At 37.6% G+C, this 19,459-nt stretch overlaps 1 protein-coding gene across 1 annotated transcript in view; it reads left to right on the top strand.

The window, feature by feature from the left end:
• MED13 (mediator complex subunit 13) overlaps positions 1 to 19,459 on the top strand; it is an 88,899-nt gene that overhangs the window by 2,679 nt on the left and 66,761 nt on the right. The window contains exons 2-3 of the mRNA XM_015568121.1: positions 1,559 to 1,842; positions 13,074 to 13,242. Coding sequence (XP_015423607.1) covers positions 1,559 to 1,842; positions 13,074 to 13,242 — 453 coding nt within the window. The remainder of the gene's footprint in view (positions 1 to 1,558; positions 1,843 to 13,073; positions 13,243 to 19,459) is intronic.

The raw sequence follows: 19,459 nt of genomic DNA, 5'->3' as shown, positions 1-19,459 counted from the left end.
TCGCGCCGCCCTGGCTCCGCTTCGGGAGAGTTGGGGTTCCTCTTGTCTTGTTTGCGACTCTCTCCCCCCTCGGTCTCGTCTTCAACTTGGGCTCCGGGTCTGGCAGGACATTGGCGTTTCCTCGGAGTTTCTCGCTTCTCCGTCGCTTTCCTCCCGCTGACCATGGCTCCCCGCTTCCCCCTGCGCCCCCCCGGTGCCCGGTCTCCCCCGGGTCTTTATGGCTCAACTCCGGTCGTTTGTGTCCCCCGATACACGGGACCCCGGAACTTCACCAAGAAAAACCCCAAAACTCCCTTTTCGTTTTGCCATTTTTTTTTTTACACGAGTCAAACTAACAGAAGGGTCGCCTCTTCTTCCTAAGGTGGTTTCAGACCCCCGTGCGGAACAGTAGAAGCCATTTCATATGTTTCTCTTTAAACTTTGAAAACAGTTTGCCGTTTTGACAATTTCTGGCCATCTTGCTTTTATTAGGACCTGAGGTGTGTGTGAGCGGCACAGGCTCGGGAGGAGGGGCTGTGGTCTCGTGCACGGAGTGTTTGTGTGTGTGTTGCCTGCGTGTTGGGAATGTTGAGCGGCCGGCCCCACGTTTTGCGGAGGAGTCCGGGCAGCCGAGGGAGGGTGACAGGCGTGCAGGTTGGCCCGGGCCGGCAGCATCCCAGCGCTGATGGCTGGAAACGGCACCAACTGTTGCAGATGCTCAGTCCGCGATTGGACGGTGCTGTAGCGTCCGTGCTTTAAAGTTTCGGTGGCTTTTCTTTTTCGTTTTCACGGTGCTTTGAAAAATACGGAGAGAGTAGGTGATAGGTACGTGAGCCGAGTGGGCGGAGCGCGGCTGGCTGGCAAGTGTAAACTGCCCGTCATGGGTCGGCCGTTTCATGCTGGCACCTAGACCTGCACCTCTCAGCTAGAGTGAAGAATTTCTTTAAAGATGCTAAATTAAGACCTTTAATGCCCTTCCCCCTATGAAATTGTGTGTGTGTGTGTGTGTGTGTGTGTGTGTGTGTACAATGTCCATTAACCAGCATCTCTTCAGATATAACAAGACAAATGAAGGTTTTACATTTCGATCTTCTCCGACTCAGTCTATTTTTGGTACTTTTAGGATCAGGTTCTTTGCAGATAGACTAGCACAAATCTGACAGTTCATTGTGAGCAGCTATTTGACTTCTTAAAGGGGATATGTGAAGAAGTACCAAGAATTTTTTGTTATAGTTCAGACTTCCGTAAACACGCATCTTTAAAAATTAATTTTCTGTTACAAGTTTGACACCAAGGAACAAATGTGACCAGTAGGAATAGAACAGTTTAGAGAGGAAATGTTACTCAGTGTGCAGTATTAAATGCACGTTTATATTTGTCACTGTTACATTTCTTTTATTTCTCCTTGGGATGCACATTTATTGACTTGCTATTCAGTGACATTCCAATGTTATTAAACTTTTTGTTCTTTTACTTAAAATTTTGATTGTTGAATTTTCATAATTAGCATCTTTTTTGTCAATCTGCTTTCAAGATCTTAAGCATATACTGAAAAATTGTAATGTCCTGATGAAATAAGGGACTTGGAATGTGCAGTAATAAAAAAAATCTCACTTTCTTTTCTTCAGGCTGACTTGACAGGAATTAAATGGAAAAGATATGTATGGCAAGGCCCAACTTCTGCTCCTATTCTGTTTCCGGTGACAGAGGAAGACCCCATTTTGAGCAGCTTTAGTCGCTGCCTTAAGGCAGATGTACTTGGTGTTTGGCGTCGAGATCAAAGACCTGGAAGAAGAGAATTGTGGATATTCTGGTGGGGTGAAGATCCCAATTTTGCTGACCTTATTCACCATGACTTATCAGGTGAAAGCAACTTATTTCTAGCTAATGATATAGCAATGTTGTATACTTTCCCCCCAAGTCTTTTGTATTAACAGTTTTTTGGTAGAACAACCTTAGGTATGAAGCCCGATAAACATTCAGCTTTATGTTTATTTCACTGTGGTTATTTTATTTTACTTAAATTATCCATATTATGGCAGGCTTTTTAAACCTTAAATAACTTTATTCTCCCACCACCCAGCTTCTTCATGAATTTCTCAGGTAGAGCTTAAGAAAGAAATGTTACTGCCCTGAAGGCTTGGCTCAGTGGGTAGAGCGCCAGCTTGCGGACTGAGGGGTCCCAGGTTCGATTCCAGCCAAGGGCACATGCCTGGGTTTTGGGCTTAATCCCCAGTAGAGGACGTGTAGGATTCTCTCTCATCATTAATGTTTCTAGCTCTCTCTCATCCCTTCCTCTCAGAAATCAATAAAGAAATATATTTAAAAAAAAGAAAGAAAGAAATGTTACATTAACCTAAGAAAAATGAAATCAGAGAGCATAAAGTTCCTAACAAAGTCACATAATACTTTTGAAGCCAAGTGTAATTTAACTTGAATCAATTCTGCCACTGCTCTCCTCTATATGAATAGCAGACAATTGTAAGAGTATCTAGAAATGTAATTTTCTCATATTTTTTCAAGGCATACAGTTAATTTGTTGTTTTATTAACATATGAAGCCTTATGTTAATTTGGTTATTCTTGGAAAGTGATTATTTTAGATACCGTTGCATCAAAGACTATCAAGATGAGTGCCAACTTATTTAGCTTTTATAGGACGTTGGTACATAATCTAAAAAGTTACCTAGAAGTAAATTTATTGTGAGCAAATTATTAAGAAATCTTTCATCTTATTTTTTTATTTAGGACCAGATGTTACTTTAAAAAGATACTGATGGTTGTGTACTTTATATTGTAAGAGTCAATGTAAACTGAATCTCTGATGATAGGAATGTAAATGATTAGTTGTTTGCTGCAAGGTACCAAAGACTCAGCAAGATGTTTGATAATGATTATTGGCAGGTAAATTTAGGATTTTTAGATTACTAAAAAAAAAGGCATTGTTATTTGAAATTGAGTACTCTGAAGTTTCTATTGTCTATAACCTATAGGACCTATTATATTTTTGATGTAATGTAATCCAGATGACTATCTCAAATAAGCACTTAGACCAACTTTTGTGCAGGAATGTAAGTGTTACATTTGTTTTGATGGTTGCTTTTCATCTTCTAATGAACAGACCATGTTAATCCTTATTTTTGAGAGTGGTTGCTATTCTTTTATGATAAATGCTTTCTAGCTTTCCTAATAACATCTCTGCTGGAGAGTTTAGCCCTTAGTTCTAAGTGTGTAATATATCCTAATTATGTAAAATGATGTGTTTGTGTATATGTATAAGTACATATATATATATATATATATACATATATATATATATGCATATATCTCATGACATAAAATTCCTTTATGGCATCAGCAAGATGATGCTTTTTAATTGATGAAAGCCAACCTGCCCACTTCCTTTTTCTTTCATTAATTTGGGTATACCTTGGCTATTTTCTTAATTTTAGGTGGTATAAAAACCACCTTACAGAAATGTTTGAAGACTGTTTTAATGTTGATAAACTATAAATTATAGGTAAACTATAATTGTTGATAAACTACAGTGATTTCTGGGAGGTTTCAGTCTTAGTAAAGTTGGCAGAGCATCTGAACAGACCATTTTTCTCCCAGATTCCATGAAATACATTTTGTGGAATCAAAGATAATTTTAGCAGATACATAGTATTTCGTTTTACCATAGTGAGACTAATAATGTTTTGAAAGTTAAAAGCCTATTAAAGTTAAATGTAAGCTGTTTTGATGCATATTAAAAAACTATGTTGATATTTTTCTAAGTTTCATGTTATGAGTTAAATGTTTTCTTCTGAAACTGCATTACAGTTTAAAACATTTCTTCTCTAGTATAATTTTTTAGCCTAATTTTAAAAAATGGTAATACCTGTACTTTAAGATATTGATTTTGAATGTGAATAAAAGTAATTTTAGAAGATTAGGTTTTAATTATTGTCAGATTTAACTGAATGCCCTTCAATGGTAAATAACTTTTAAAATTTTATCAGAATGAAAGCAATTGAAATAGTAAACCAAAATATATTAGGAGTTGTATATAATCATACTTGCTCTTCCAAGGACTGTCCTATACTGTTTTAAACAGTTGTATAGTCAGTGGTGTTTTTATAATGTTCTAACTTTTTTTTTTTAACCTGTCATTTACTTTAGAATGTTGTCACTTAAATCAGACATATCTTAAAGAATAGTAAGGTCTTTTCAGATGGAGTTTATTTGTCTCGCTCTTTTCTTTGCCCCAGGGACACACCGTCTGCCTCCCTTTTGGGGTAATTAGTCTTCGCCTCTGTCTCTCTAGCTAACCCATTTTCATTTCTTTCCATCTGTGGCACTCTATTTCCTCCTTTTAAGCTCCCCTGAGAAGAGAGCATCTGGACAGTAGGGGTGGCATCAGCTGTAGGAGGCAATCCTGAGTTCCAAGTGGAGGTGTAGCATTGAGGAAAGGGGAACCGGAAGGACCCAGGTGGTAACTAAAAAGCTGGTTAATTTAGTTTGAGGCTGCTTTTCAAGGCAGGCTCCTTCTGTTTGGTTTAGCACCTACCACATCTTATTAAATGTTTGTAATTATGGTGATAATAATGCCCTTTTTTTTCCCCTTTATTGATTAAGGTATTACAAATGTGTCCTTATCCCCTCACTTTCCCCCTACTCCCCCCCTCATCCCCTCACCCCCCCCCCCACCCCCCCCCCCTGGTGTCTGTATCCATTGGTTATGCTTATATGCATGCATACAAGTCCTTTGGTTGATCTCTGCCAATAATGCCCTTCTTATTGGGGAAGGAGGAAAGGCATTTCTTTCTGAAAGATTAGAAGTCTCAGTTTTTCTTATTGTACTTTTATTACTGAACTAAAGTATTCAGTAATAAAAGTACAGAATTGCCTTTGCTTAATCCTCTTATCACCTTTGTGTCATCCATAGTGTAATTTTTTTTAATCCTTACCTGAGGATATGTTTATTGATATTAGAGAGTAAGGAGGGGGGGGGCGGGAGACAGATAAACAGACATCGATTAGAGAGAGAAGCACCCATTGGTTGCCTCCCATACCTGCCCCAACTGGGAATGTGCCCTGACTAGGAATCCAATCTGTAACTTTTTGGTGTACTCCAACCAGCTGAGCCACCTGGCCAGGGCCATAGTGCATGTTTTTTTAAAGTTTTTATTTTAGAACAGTTTTAGACTTATATAAAAGTTGCAAAAATAGTATAGTGAGTTCCTGTTGATCCTTCACCCAGTTTCTTTTACTAACATTTTACATTAGAATGGTATATCTTCCAACTAATAAATCAATATTGATACATTAATATAAACTAAGTTATACTTTATTTGAAATGTCTTTAATTTTACCTAATATCCTATGGTCTCATCCAGGATATACCACATTTCATCTCCTTAGGCTATTCTAGACACACATTTTCTCACGCTTCCCTTGTTTTTTATGATCTTGAAAGTTCTGAATCATCTGGTCAGATTCCATAGTGCATTTTAATTTCTGCCTGTCTTATATCATGTAGCACATGTTTGGGTCACCCTCCTTTCAAGTTTAGCTGATGTATAGAAATAGAACGTAAATTTGTTTTATTGCTAATTGGTAAAAATCTTGCAGCAAACCAAATCTGATTTGATAAATACTTTAAATTCTCAGTCACTTATTTTGTAGTAGAGGTCAATACTTTTTAGTAAGACCTATTTTAGTACTTTGCAGTACTATTTAGCATTTGTTCAAAATACCCCTTGAATTGGAAAGCCAAACACTTTATTATATTAAATAGAGAGGGGGCGAGAGAGATAGAAGCATCAATGATTAGAGAGAATCATTGATCTGCTGCCTCCTGCAGGCCCCACACTGGGGATCGAGCCCACAACTTAGGCATGTGCCCTGACTGGAACCGTGAACTCCTGGTTCACGGGTCAATGCTCAACCACTAAGCCATGCCAGCTGGGCAAAGCCAAACACTTTAAAAAACAAAAACAAAACTTTTTGCTCTGTTCTCTCTAAGAGAATAGATAGTTGAATCAATATCAATATGTTTTGATAAAATAAAGATTAGGGAACAAAACTCCTCTCTGATTGCAGCCTTTTAAATTTTATTTATTTTTAAAATTTAAACTTTGTGGCAGACCTTGTTTAGTGCTTATATGATAGAAGTGTAAAGTTGATGGTGGGAAAATTTTAGCTTGAACCCTCTGGTCAAAAATCTCTATAGTGGCCCTAGCTGGTTTGCTCAGTGGATAGAGCATCCGCCTGCTAACTGAAGGGTCCCAGTCAAGGGCACATGCCCAGGCTGTGGGCTCAGTCCCCAGTAGGGGGCGTGCGGGAGGCAACTGATCAATGATTCTCTCTCATCATTGATGTTTCTATTTCTTTTTCTCTCTCCCTTCCTCTCTGGAATCAATACTATCTAATAGAAGTGTAATATGCAAATTAACTGTCACTCTGTCACAAAGATGGTGGTGCCCATAGCCCAGCCGTGGGCAAACTACGGCCCGTTTGAAATGAATAAAACTAAAAAAAAAAAAAAGACGGTACCCTTTTATGTAATGATGTTTACATTGAATTTATATTAGTTCACACAAACACTCCATCCATGCTTTTGTTCCGGCCCTCCGGTCCAGCTTAAGAACCCATTCTGGCCCTCGAGTCAAAAAGTTTGCCCACCCCTGCCATAGCCACAAGATGGTGGTGCCCAGTCCTCTCAGCCCTGCCAGAGTCCCCCAGTCCCTGGGGAGTGACCCCTGGTTTGCTCAGTGGATAGAGCATCCGCCTGCTAACTGAAGGGTCCCAGTCAAGGGCACATGCCCAGGCTGTGGGCTCAGTCCCCAGTAGGGGGCGTGCGGGAGGCAACTGATCAATGATTCTCTCTCATCATTGATGTTTCTATTTCTTTTTCTCTCTCCCTTCCTCTCTGGAATCAATACTATCTAATAAAAGGGTAATATGCAAATTAACTGTCACTCTGTCACAAAGATGGTGGTGCCCATAGCCCAGCCGTGGGCAAACTACGGCCCGTTTGAAATGAATAAAACTAAAAAAAAAAAAAAGACGGTACCCTTTTATGTAATGATGTTTACATTGAATTTATATTAGTTCACACAAACACTCCATCCATGCTTTTGTTCCGGCCCTCCGGTCCAGCTTAAGAACCCATTGTGGCCCTCGAGTCAAAAAGTTTGCCCACCCCTGCCATAGCCACAAGATGGTGGTGCCCAGTCCTCTCAGCCCTGCCAGAGTCCCCCAGTCCCTGGGGAGTGACCGCTGAGAGCAGGCAGTGTGAGCAGCCTGGCGGAATGCTTGCTTTGTCGCTCTGGTGACGAGGTAAGCGTTCCACCCTGGCCGCAGAGGGCCTCTGGCCAGGCCAGGGCATGGGATGCTTGCGTCATCACACCAGCAATGAGGCAAGCGTTCTGCGCCCGGCTGTGGATGGGCCTCTGGGCCATGGAGAGCCTCTGGGCAGCGGGTGCAGAGCGGCCAGGCCCTGCAGAGAGCCACTGGTGCACGGATTTGTGTGCAGGGCTACTAGTAAAAATATATATTTTTAAAAATCTCTGTAGTGGATAGAACTGATTGATTATTTTACATGTACTGTTTGCTTCAATGCAAGATTGTTTCACTATCATTAGTGTGCCCTTAAAGGAGAAAAGTTTTCTGGGTTTTTTATTCTGTGTCTTAACCTTTTTGGTATTTTATTACTGTCATCATTGGCTTTTAGTCTTTACTTTAAAACAAAACAAAACAAAAAAACTACTCCCTCTCCCAACCTTTGCATCTTTTAAAAAAGATCATAGCAAGCTAAAATGTGATAAGACTCCAAAAACTAAAAAACAGGCTCAGAGCCAAAAATATTTCTTATTTTTCCTATTTTTCCTGAATCCTGTGGTCTATAAATGGGATTTTAGCAACATGTTCAAATACTTTAATTATGCTGGAGTTTCATCATAGTATTATCAAACTAAATGGGCCGTTGGTTAGTCTTAGAATTTAATTTTGGATGCTTTTTTATTGAAGGGTATTAATTATAGTGGAATTTAACCTTAAGTGGCAGCTTTAGCAGTATTGACAGGTTAACAACTGCCAAGTATAGGTATCTACAAGCTAAAAAATTGTTTTGTGCCCCAGGTAGCCTGAAGAGTTAATTTATTTCTATTTTCTGTACCACAGTACTTGTGACCCAACTTTTTAAATTGGCTAATCTTCTAGGAACAACTTTATTTGCCATATTTCTTCTGTGTACTGTCCATTTTGAACAAGAAAGTGTTTCTTTAAGTCTTCAAAAATAATCATTAATATATTAGACTATTTTAAAATCAAAGTTGGTTTTGCTATCTATTAACGATGCTGCCAGTTTAAGGCTCTCAGTAATATTGTTGAATGAATGAATTATGATTAAGCAGTTACTGTTCAAGACAAACACTGAACTAGATATTTAATTTTTCTTTATTCTTTCAGGAAATACATGATATTTTCTACCATGATAATTTTGACCCATTTATTTATTTTTTAAAATATATTTTATTGATTTTTTACAGAGAGGAAGGGAGAGGGATAGAGAGTTAGAAACATTGATGAGAGAGAAACCCCGATCAGCTGCCTCCTGCACACTCCCTACTGGGGATGTGTCCATCACGAAGGTACATGCCCTTGAATGGAATAGAACCTGGTCCCCTTCAGTCCGCAGGCTGATGCTCTATCCACTGAGCCAAACCGGTTAGGGCGACCCATTTATTAATCATTAGTGTATGTTGCATTCTAATAGCTTGTCAGAATTATTTAGGAAAAGAGTCCTTCTCTCCCAACTTATCACTAGAGATATTTAAAGATGTCAGTTTTGAGAAAAACGTTGCGTATGAGTACTAAGTGTGTTAGCTCTTTTGTTTTTTTGCCCCACTCAGAGCATTATTTTGATGACCTACCACATACTTTGGTATCACTATAATCTGTGTCCTCAGGAAAAAAATACAGTAATCATATTTAGCATTTGAACTTTTGCATTGTTTAAATAAATACTTTGTAAAATAAGTAGCAATGATTAAAAGTTTTAATGCTAATAGTAATGGGAAAGTACTGAAAACCCAGAATTGAAACTTCTCTAAGGATACAGATACTAGAGGAAGAAGACATTTATTTAAATGCATTAAGCAGCCCTTTTCCATTAGGTTATGGTTGATTAAGTTCAAAAGAGGTAGGTAAAGATTTGTCATGTGTTCCTCTTGCCTTCCCTTTCCTAATACAATGCTGTCATCGAGATTTGAGGAATTGTTTTAATTAGTGTAAGAGGTGCAGATCACTATGTCTTAGTTGTACCATTTCATTTTTCATATCTTTGAATACAACATGTAGAGAAGTACATTTATTAGGATTATTATAACACTAGTGGCCTGGTGTTACACTCGGGGTTGGATGGGGTCCCTCAGCCCAGCCTGCGCCCTCTCACAGTCTGGGAGCTCTCAGGAAATGTCCGGCTGCCACAGAGGTGGGAAAGGCTCCTGCCACCGCCAATGCACTCGCCAGCCTTGAGCCCGGCTTCTGGCTGAGCGGCACTCACTCTGTGGGAGCGCACTGACCACCAGGGAGCAGCTCCTGTGTTGAGTGTCTGCCCCCTGGTGGTCAGTTCGCACCATAGCGACCCGTCGTTTTGCTGTTCAGTTGATTTGCATATTAGCCTTTTATTAAATACGTTAGGGTATTAGAAGCTTAGCTTAGTAGGCTTCTTGTTTCTAAATGATCCCCCCTTCCTTTCAGGCTTTTTATTGAGTGCTATTAGAACTTAATTCTCATTATTTCCTCAGCAATGAAAAATGAAATTATATTAGTGTAATATAATTTGTCACAGGTGAAGATGTACTTCAGAGATTTGTTCGCATTGGAAAACCCTAAGAGGTGGTCTGTTTTTCTTTGTTTTATGCATTATCCTCATTTAGTGTTAATGAGAATTGTGGGCATTTGAGAATATAATGTAAAATGAGAATTGAGTTCACCTGAGTTTCTCTAGGTAAAATTTAGAGCAATGAGGGAGAAATGCTTGGAAATGAATACTGAATAATTTTCTAAACTATATTTAGTATTCTTAAATCATTTAACTACAGGTTTAACTGAACTGAATTTTTTTAATGAACAAAACCAAAAATTTCAGTTTTATATGAAAATATATAAATTATTGTATTATAGCCTCTACTATGCCAAAGGTTTTTTAATTTACTCTTTTGGGGAAGAAGGCAAATTCAGTCTTAGGTTTTAAGTGCATAATTTTCTAATACTTGGAGTTTATAGTGACTATAACTTTGATATGTAATGGTAGCTGTGTCTTGGGTTTTTGATGCTTTAAAACTTAGAAGTAGTTAGAAAAATGATTTTGATAAAGGCTACTTGTGTAGGACAGATGTTACAACCATTGTGCTTCTTAGAAGGTAAGGATTTTTGAGTTAAAAGGCAACAAAAGTAAAGTACAAAAGTATATTAAATAGATTATAAAGAAGGGAAGAGTTGGGAGGTATTTTCAGTGTAATTCTCTTGGAATTAAGGACATGTATGTTTAATAATCGTTACAATTTGAGACAAAACTCTTAATATAGCTATTTAATTTTGAAATGATAGGAACTGATTAAGCTGAAAATAGATTGATTGAGAAAGGTTTCTTTTCTCTTAGCAATTCACAAATATGCTTGTGATCCAGATTAGAGCAATGTCACTATGTGCTACTTCCCTTTTCTCCTAGCCTACTGTTCAACCAAGTGAAACTCGTAAAGCTAAGGCTTTAAATAGAAGAAGATAAGAATGTCTATAACATAATAGAATATGAAGAACTTTTTAAATTTAATATTAGTGCCAGATGTTGATTTAAAAATTATTGTAACTCTTAAGTTGTCATTTTCAAAAACTTATCCTTTCTTAAAGCTTACCTTTTAAGAAGTAACAGTTAATTTGAAAGATGACTATAATTTAGGAGACTCTTTAAAGAACAACAAATTCAACCTTAAAGTTTAAAATTCAGTCATTATGAGTTTTAGTTAATGTTTATTCTACCAATTTGTTGTGCAAGTTATGAATATAAACCATGTGTCACTTTTTTTTAAATATATTTTTTTTATTGATTTCAGAGAGGAAGGGAGAGGGTGAGAGAGAAACATCAGTGATGAGAGAGAATCATTGATTGGTTGCCTCCTACACGCCCCATACTGTGGATTGAGCCCTCAACTCAGGCATATGCCCTGACTGAGGATTGAACCATGACCCCCTCGTTCATAGGTCAGTGCTCAATCACTTAGCCATGCTGGTTGGGCCCATGTGTCACTCTTTATGTCTCTGCTTTTATTCAAAAGCATCATAGTTTATTATTTTTCTATAGGTGTAGTGCAAGCAGGTGAAACTCAGGCTAACACAGGCCAAAAAAAAACAAGGTTTAAGTTTATGTGGGCCACACACAAAAAAAAGCTTCTATTTTCATAGAAACATACGTTTATTTTGATAGAGACATGCTGAATACAAAGGGCTGAAATAAATGTGTAATCAACATAAAATAATAGAACATTTTAATAAATATTAATATTTTTTCTTGAACATTAACTTTCCAGACACCGAATAATTGCACAAATTAATAAGGGTAACACAAATAAACCTATTTTTCTTGTTCTCCGAAAGCGAAATATTTCCTGTTATGCACACCAAACAAGTCAGTCCGAGACTAATGATATGGCAATTGGCTGCTAAAATATTCGCTGCTAGTATTAGTGGACAGAAGTGGTGCGCCTGCACGTCAGGGAAATGAATGCAACATGATTATAGTAATCAATCATTAGCGAACGTTGTAGTTCGTTATTAATAATTATTATGTATAACAGGATATTGTAAAAAGTAAGATATGAAATTTTTATTAAAATGTTTCTTACGTATCGTACTATTGGCTTGGCTGCAAAAATATTTGTTGTGGGCCGCGAGTTTGACATGCTTGGTGTAGTGTATACATTTTTATTGAATTAAGGTTTTGTTACTCATCAAATTGAAAGATGATGATCAGTATTTGTGAAATGTTTATAAAGATATGTAGGCTATAGAAGGATATTAAATTGTATTTGAAATAACAGTTTAAAACATGATGAAAGTTAAATTGCTGAGGTAGTATCTATAAGTTAGTTGGAATGGTTAATAGATTTGCTGGCAAAATTGAGGCTGTATAATTAATAAAGATAGCTTTATATCAGAAGTACCGTTTAAAATTTAAGTCTTTATTTTTATATTTTAAAAAATATATTTTATTTATTTTAGAGAGGAAGGGAGAGGGAGCGAGAGATAGAAACATCAGTGATGAGAATCACTGATTGGTTGCCTCCTGCATGCCCCCTACTGGGATGTGCCCGCAACCCAGGCATGTGCCCTTGGCCGGAATCGAACCTGGGACCCTTCAGTCCGCAGGCCGATGCTCTATCCATTGAGCCAAACCAGCTAGGGCTAAAATTTAAGTCTTTAAATTTCTCCCTCAAGTAGAGGATTCTATACTGAGTCATGGGAATCATTTCGTTGAAATGAGACCTAAGGTGGCTGATAATGCACTGCTTGTTAGGCTCTGAGCCAAAAGCTGCTTTTTTATTCATAGTTATTTTATAGTTGAGTCATGGATTAGAATGCTGATGGACATAAACTATTTTGATTTTAATTATTAACTGGCTAGTTTTTTTGGCAGGCTGAATGACTTGGAAGAATTAGGAAAAAGTAATAAGTGAACTAGCTTAGACATTGGCATCTTAGGTATAGAATGTGTTTAATATTTCCCAGGTTACACAAATGTCCTTTTCATTGATACAGAAACCAAATCATTATATTTGCAATATAGTGTTACATTTTTATATGGTAGGAAAATCATTTTCAGGTAATTTAATAGCATACATGGCACTTGGGCCTTTTATTCCTTACGGAGTAATTTTGAAACCTGATATTTTAATGTCTAGAGATATATGGAAGTAATTGTAGCTCAATATACTGAGGTGAAGTAGGGCTTGTGTATTTAGTTTAAACTGTAACACTTTTTACTTGACTCGGAGTAGATATGGTGCCACTACTTTACTTTCTGTTTCTTTCATTTTTCTCTTGTAGAAGAGGAAGATGGAGTTTGGGAGAATGGACTTTCTTATGAATGCCGTACTCTGCTTTTCAAAGCAGTTCACAATCTTTTGGAACGGTGTTTAATGAACCGGAACTTTGTACGTATTGGCAAGTGGTTTGTAAAGCCTTATGAAAAAGATGAAAAGCCTATAAATAAAAGGTAAGCGATTGTATTTAAACTCTTACTTGTTTTTTTTTAATATATTTTATTGATTTTTTTACAGAGAGGAAGGGAGAGGGATAGAGAGTTAGAAACATCGATGAGAGAGGAACATGGATCAGCTGCCTCCTGCACACTCCCCACTGGAGATGTGCCCACAACCCAGGTACATGCCCTTGACCGGAATCGAACCTGGGACCTTTCAGTCCGCAGGCCGACGCTCTCTCCACTGAGCCAAACCGGTTTTGGCGGTATTTTTTTATTTGTCAGTATTTATGGCTTTACAGAAAATGTAAAATAAGCTAATGTATTACAGACTAAGATAAGCTAATGTATTACAGACATATTTTAGGGAGCTAACTTTGGCAAACTACTATAAGTATTCAATTTTGTTTGCCCACTTAACCCTTTCATTTATTCATTGTAAGAATTTTCTTGCAGTGGGAATACGTTGTGTGTCAATATAGTGGCCTAAGTTTTATTTTGGGATGATAGAAAAAAATGTGTGATGAAAACAGAAGTTCATGTATTGAAGTTACTTTTTTATTACTAGTGGAAATGTTTATTCTCAGTGCTCTATTAAAAATTAAGTAATTTTCCCTGACTGGTTTGGCTCAGTGGGTAGAGCGTCGGCCTGCAGACGGAAGGGTACTGGGTTTGATTCCAGTCAAGGGCATGCACCTTGGTTGCAGGCATGTCCCAGGTAGGGGCGTGCAGGAGGCAGTTGATGTTTCTCTCATCAATGTTTCTAACTCTCTATCCCTCTCCCTTCCTCTCTGTAAAAAATTAAGTAAAGTAGTGGCACCATATTTACCTACTTGTTAAAGGTAGTGACCTCTAGTTTTGTTTTGGGTTAAGTTAACCTTTTACATTTCCAGACCTCTCGTTTTGCTTTAAAGTAATTTAAGTTTGTGTTTTCCTCTCTAAAACATGTTTACTCTTGGAGTGTTTATAATTATTCTGAACTTTGAATTAAGAAAATTTACGACAACTTGCAGAGTAGTTTTAGATAGAGGTGGTTAAAAGCTTTAGGCTACTGTATTTCTCTGTAATTCAAATACTATAAGGCACAGTCTGTTAGAAGATTCAGTGCCAAGTAGTTGTTGAATTAGTGAAGCTTCAAGAGAGATGAAATAGCCCCAGCCAGTTAGAGCATGAAAGGTGGTGGGTGCAATTCCAGTCAAGGGCATGTACCTTGGTTGTAGGCTCAATAAGCAGCCCCAGTCACGAGGCAACCAATCGATGTGTTTCTCTCTCATCCATGTTTCTCTGACTCTACCTCTCCCTTCCACTCTTTCTAAAAATGAATGCAAAAATTATCCCCCTGAAGAGGATTAACAAAACAAACAAAAAATAGAGAGAGGTGAAATAAAGATGGGATGTGGAAGAAGATAAAATGAAGGACATGTATTTGCTTTCCCTAAAAGATGTGCAGATAATGAAACATTTGGCTGTTAATTGTAATCATTATTGAGATGCTATCTTTTATGTCATATGTGCACATCTTTTTCTTGTGCTTGTGAAGTTTTTTCATACTTCCTTTTTTAAAAAATATATATTTTTGTTGATTTCAGAGAGGAAGGGAGAGGGAGAGAGAGAGAGAAACATCAATGATGAGAGAGTATCATTGATCGGCTGCCTCCTGCATGCCCCCTACTGGGGACTGAACCTGCAATCTAGGCTTGTGCCCATGACTGGAATCAAACCTGGGACCCTTCAGTCTGCAGGCTGACGCTTTACCCACTGAGCCAAACCTGCTAGGGTCATACTTCCTTTTTTAGTTTTAGTAAAATGGATGAGCAGATAAGCCTGGATAAGTCAAGGCTCTTTCATTTTTTTCTTCTTTGAAAATTAAAATAAACCTTTATTTTGAACAAAATAACTATACTTGTTAGGAATGCATTCAGCTGCAAATGACTGCAAACCTACCTACCTGGCAAGGAATCTGGAGGTAGATAGTTCAGTACTGGTGTATCTGTTCAATAATGTCATCAAGGACTCGGGTTCCCTGGAGTTTTCTACTCAGTCATCTTTAGCCTTTGACTTTCATTCTGATGGTCCCCCTATAGGTGTTGTATCCCCAGACTTCAATCACAGTGGATTCTAGGCAGGAAGAGGAAGGAAGGGAAGAAGCAATAAGGGGGATTGACCCTTAGGTCAGAAAATAGATTATTTTCTGGAAACTTTAGCTGACATATTATTGGCTATTCTAATATGTTTGGATCCCGAATGTCTGACTTACCTCCCTTTCTACTCTTAAGACTTAAGAAACGTACATATTTTTTGTATGGGAACATTACCCCTCTGAACAAAATAAGGCTTTTGGTTAGTAAGAAAAAATGGAGAATAGATATTAAGTAGGCAATTGGAAGGGGAAGTAGATTATCAGGTAGGCAATTAGCAGTGCTCACTCTTTAGTTTTAAAAAGTCAGGCAGATTACCATAATTTAAAATGAAAAGCTGCATTCCTGAATCCCAACTATTAGATGTGAAAAACAGAGGCAATCTCTTTTAATTCTTTTAACTTTATTTTAATTTACCTATTTAAAGTTTTAGAAGCAAATATCATACTTATTCTTGAGTTTTCAGTTATTTCAGTTATTCAGGCTTAATCTATTGATTTCCTATTGATGGTTTAGGTATTTTATTCCTGATACCCCCCCAATGCCCAACACTTGGACATTGGCATACTTGAATACACTCTTCTCCCTTCTCTCCTTTTTATTTCTTATTTTAATTTGTTTTTTGTCATTATTATAGATGTCCCTCAGATCCCCCTTCTTTGCCCCCTTTCACCCAGCCCCCGCCCCACGCCAGGCCTTCACCACACTATTGTCTGTGCCCATGGGCTATCAATATATGCGTATATGTTCTTTGGTTACTCCTTCCTTGTCTTGCTAGTATAGTTATTATAAGACTTGGTAAAAACAATACTTGTTGTTTATATTACTATGGTTATATAAATATTATTTATATCTGAGCCATATAGTATATTAGGATTCTATTCCATTTCTTCCACATCTTTTTGTTTTTCCTAATGTTAATGATTATCCTTTTTTTCATTTAATTATCTATGTTAGGGGTTGGTAAACTACCACTCCACAGAGCAAATGTAGCCTGCCACATGTTTTGTAAATAAAATTATAATGTAGCACAGCCATGCTAACTCATTGCTGGTTTATTTTATGCCTGCTTTCACACTGAAGCAAAATTGTATAATGATGACCCACAAAACCTACAATATTTATTCTCTGGCTCTTTACAGATAAAGTTTGCTGATCCCTGATCTTTGTACAACTTGATAATTCTCCCCTAGACAATCTACCAGAAGTATAAATCTCCTCACCTTTAAGAAGTTTGTGTAATCTATTTTATTTTTTTCCTCTCTCCCTCTCCTGTTAACATCCCTTTTGGAGCCCTTCATTCTTCAGTTCCAAATGGCTGTTCTATAGGTCTGTTTCACAGCAGTCATCTTGGGAATTCCCTTTGCCTCTTATTTCCTAGATCTTATATTTCCTTTTTTTTCCTGTTTAACTGTTTTGGTAGTGGCCATCCACCAGTAGTTTCCTGAAAAGGGAGTACGTGAGAAGTAATATGTTTGGATCCCGAATGTCTGACTTACCTCCCTTTCTACTCTTAAGACTTTGGGGCATTAAAATACTGACTGGAAGGTCTATGTATTGAGTAGCATGAAGTTGCAGGCTTTAATAGAGTGATTTGTTAGAGACCTGGCCATTTTTATTGGGTGCCTGTTGCGCAATAGTCTGTGTGTGTCCCCTCATTCCCACCATTTAAGTTAGTTTTCCCAGAGCAGTTCTTCAGTGTCCTGACTAGAGTATATACTTTGTTGTCAATGTTTAGGGAGCCTATTAGGAAAGGGTATAATACTTGTATACTTATATTGGGGATTACTTGTATCCTCTTTTAAATACATCACCTCAGCTATATCTAGTATCTCTGGGTGCTTGAGTCCCCTTGTTTCATCCATTTCAGAGAGAGAGTGCTTCTAAGTTTTTCTCTGACCTGGAATAATGTAAAGAGCCTGTCTACAGTAAGCTTTTCTTATTATCATTTCTTACTACGATTGTTATTTTATTTTTTTAATATATTTTTATTGATTTCAGAGAGGAAGGGGAAAGGGAGAGATAGAAACATCAACCATGAGAGAGAATCATTTATCGGCTGCCTCCTGCATGCCCCACACTGGGGATCGAGCCTGAAACCCCGGCATATGCCCTGACCAGGAATCGAACCGGTGACCTCTTGGTTCCTGGGTTGACACTCAACCTCTGAGCCACACCCAGCTGGGCCTTACTACGATTCGTAAAGGTCTATCTTTTTGGACTGTTGGTTTTAGATATGAATGAAAATAGAGAATTTTTTTCTGAGGGGGGGAAGGGAGTGAGCAATTTTTGCCTAAGCAGAATTGTCTACACAGTGTTTGAAATTAGGGCTTAATATGTATTAGCTCAATTCCCACAGGATCCCCATTTTACTCCAGTTGTTAAATCTAAAGCACAAAGAGATTAAGTAACTTGTCCAAGGTCATAAAGCTTGTAAGTGTTGGAGCCGGATTATAGGTCATGAAAATTATGAGAGGCAACCGATCAATGTTTCTCTCAAACATCATTTCCCTCCCTCTGTCCCTTCTTTCTAAAACTAGTACAACATATCTTTGGGTGAGGATTAAAAAGAAAACAAAGCCCAGCCGGCATGGCTCAATGGTGAGCGTGGACCTGTGAACCAGGAGGTTCACGGTTTGATTCCCAGTTGGAGCACATGCCCGGGTTCTGGGCTCGGTCCACAGTGTGAGGCATGCAGGAGGCAACAGATCAATGAGTCTCTCTCATCATTGATGTTTCTCTCTTCCTCTCTCCCTTTCCCTTCCTCTCTGAAATCAATAAAAATATTTTTAAAAAAGAAACAAAAGTATTTACAGAGCACTTGAATTAGTAAACCAGAATAATATGCTGTTGCTTTCTAAGAATTCTTTACTGTATAAGATCAGTAAAGTGTTCAGTAAGTGAGTAGAGGTATATACAAAATTCACTGATAAGATGTTTATCTTTGGAATTTTAGTATAGATCCTTTTTTTTCCAGGGGGATACTGGATATTGAAATTATACCTGTAAATTTAATAAATTTAAAAAATTACTATTAGGACTACAGAAATACAGAGTCATGCATTAGTTCCTAAACTTGTCTGGATGTAGAATCACCCTGAGAGATTAAAATTACTGATGATTGTGTTTTAACCTGAGAACCTGGGCTTTAGAATTTTTAAAAGTTCTCCAGGTGAAAGACAGGTTTGGAAGCAATTGAATTAATAGAATAATCTAGGAATTAGAATGATTAGGGGTGTTGTTCTTTTTTGTTTTGTTTTTGAATGGTGGTAAAATATACACAACTAAATTTATCATTTTAACCACTTTTCATTTTATAGTTCAGTGGCATTAAGTATATTCACATTGTTGTGCAGCCATCACCACTGTCTATCTGCAGAACTTTTTCATCATCCAAAGCTGAAAATGTGCCCATTAAATAGTAACTCCTTATTTTTCTCTACTCCTAGTCCCTGGTAACCACCATTCTACTTTCTGTCTCTAATGAATTTGACTGTTCTAGGTACCTTATATAAGTGGAATCATATAGTATTTGTGGCTGACTCATTTCATTTAGCATAATATGCTCAAGGTTTGCATCCATGTTGTAGCATGCACCACAATTTCATTCATTTTTTAAAAATAAATCTTTATTCAGATTATTACAGTTGTTCCTCTTTTTTCCCTCCATAGCTCCCCTTCACCTGGTTCCCACCCCACCCCATGCCCTTACCCCCCATCCCATTGTCCTCGTCTATAGGTGTAAGATTTTTGTCCAATCTCTTCCTATACCCCCCACACCCCTTCCCACTCGAGAATTGTCAGTCCAGTCCCTTTCTATGCCCCTGATTCTATTGTATTCACCAGTTTATTCTGTTCTTCAGATTTTTTATTCACTTGATTTTTAGATTCACTTGTTGATAGATATGTATTTGTGGTCACTTTGTTGTTTATAATTTTTATCTTTACCTTTTTCTTCTTCTTTCTCTTCCTAAAGAATACCTTTCAGCATTTCATGCATAGTTTCTGTTGAGAAATCAGCTGACAGTCATATGGGTATTCCCTTGTAGGTAACTATTTTTCTCTTGCTGCTTTGAAGAATCTCTCTTTGTCTT

The sequence above is a fragment of the Myotis davidii genome, unplaced genomic scaffold (assembly GCF_000327345.1).
Source record: "Myotis davidii unplaced genomic scaffold, ASM32734v1 scaffold684, whole genome shotgun sequence".
NCBI classification, from domain to species: Eukaryota; Metazoa; Chordata; class Mammalia; order Chiroptera; family Vespertilionidae; genus Myotis; species Myotis davidii.
The sequence above is the reverse complement of the archived record's forward strand: the minus strand, read 5'-3'. Positions and strand labels throughout refer to the sequence as shown.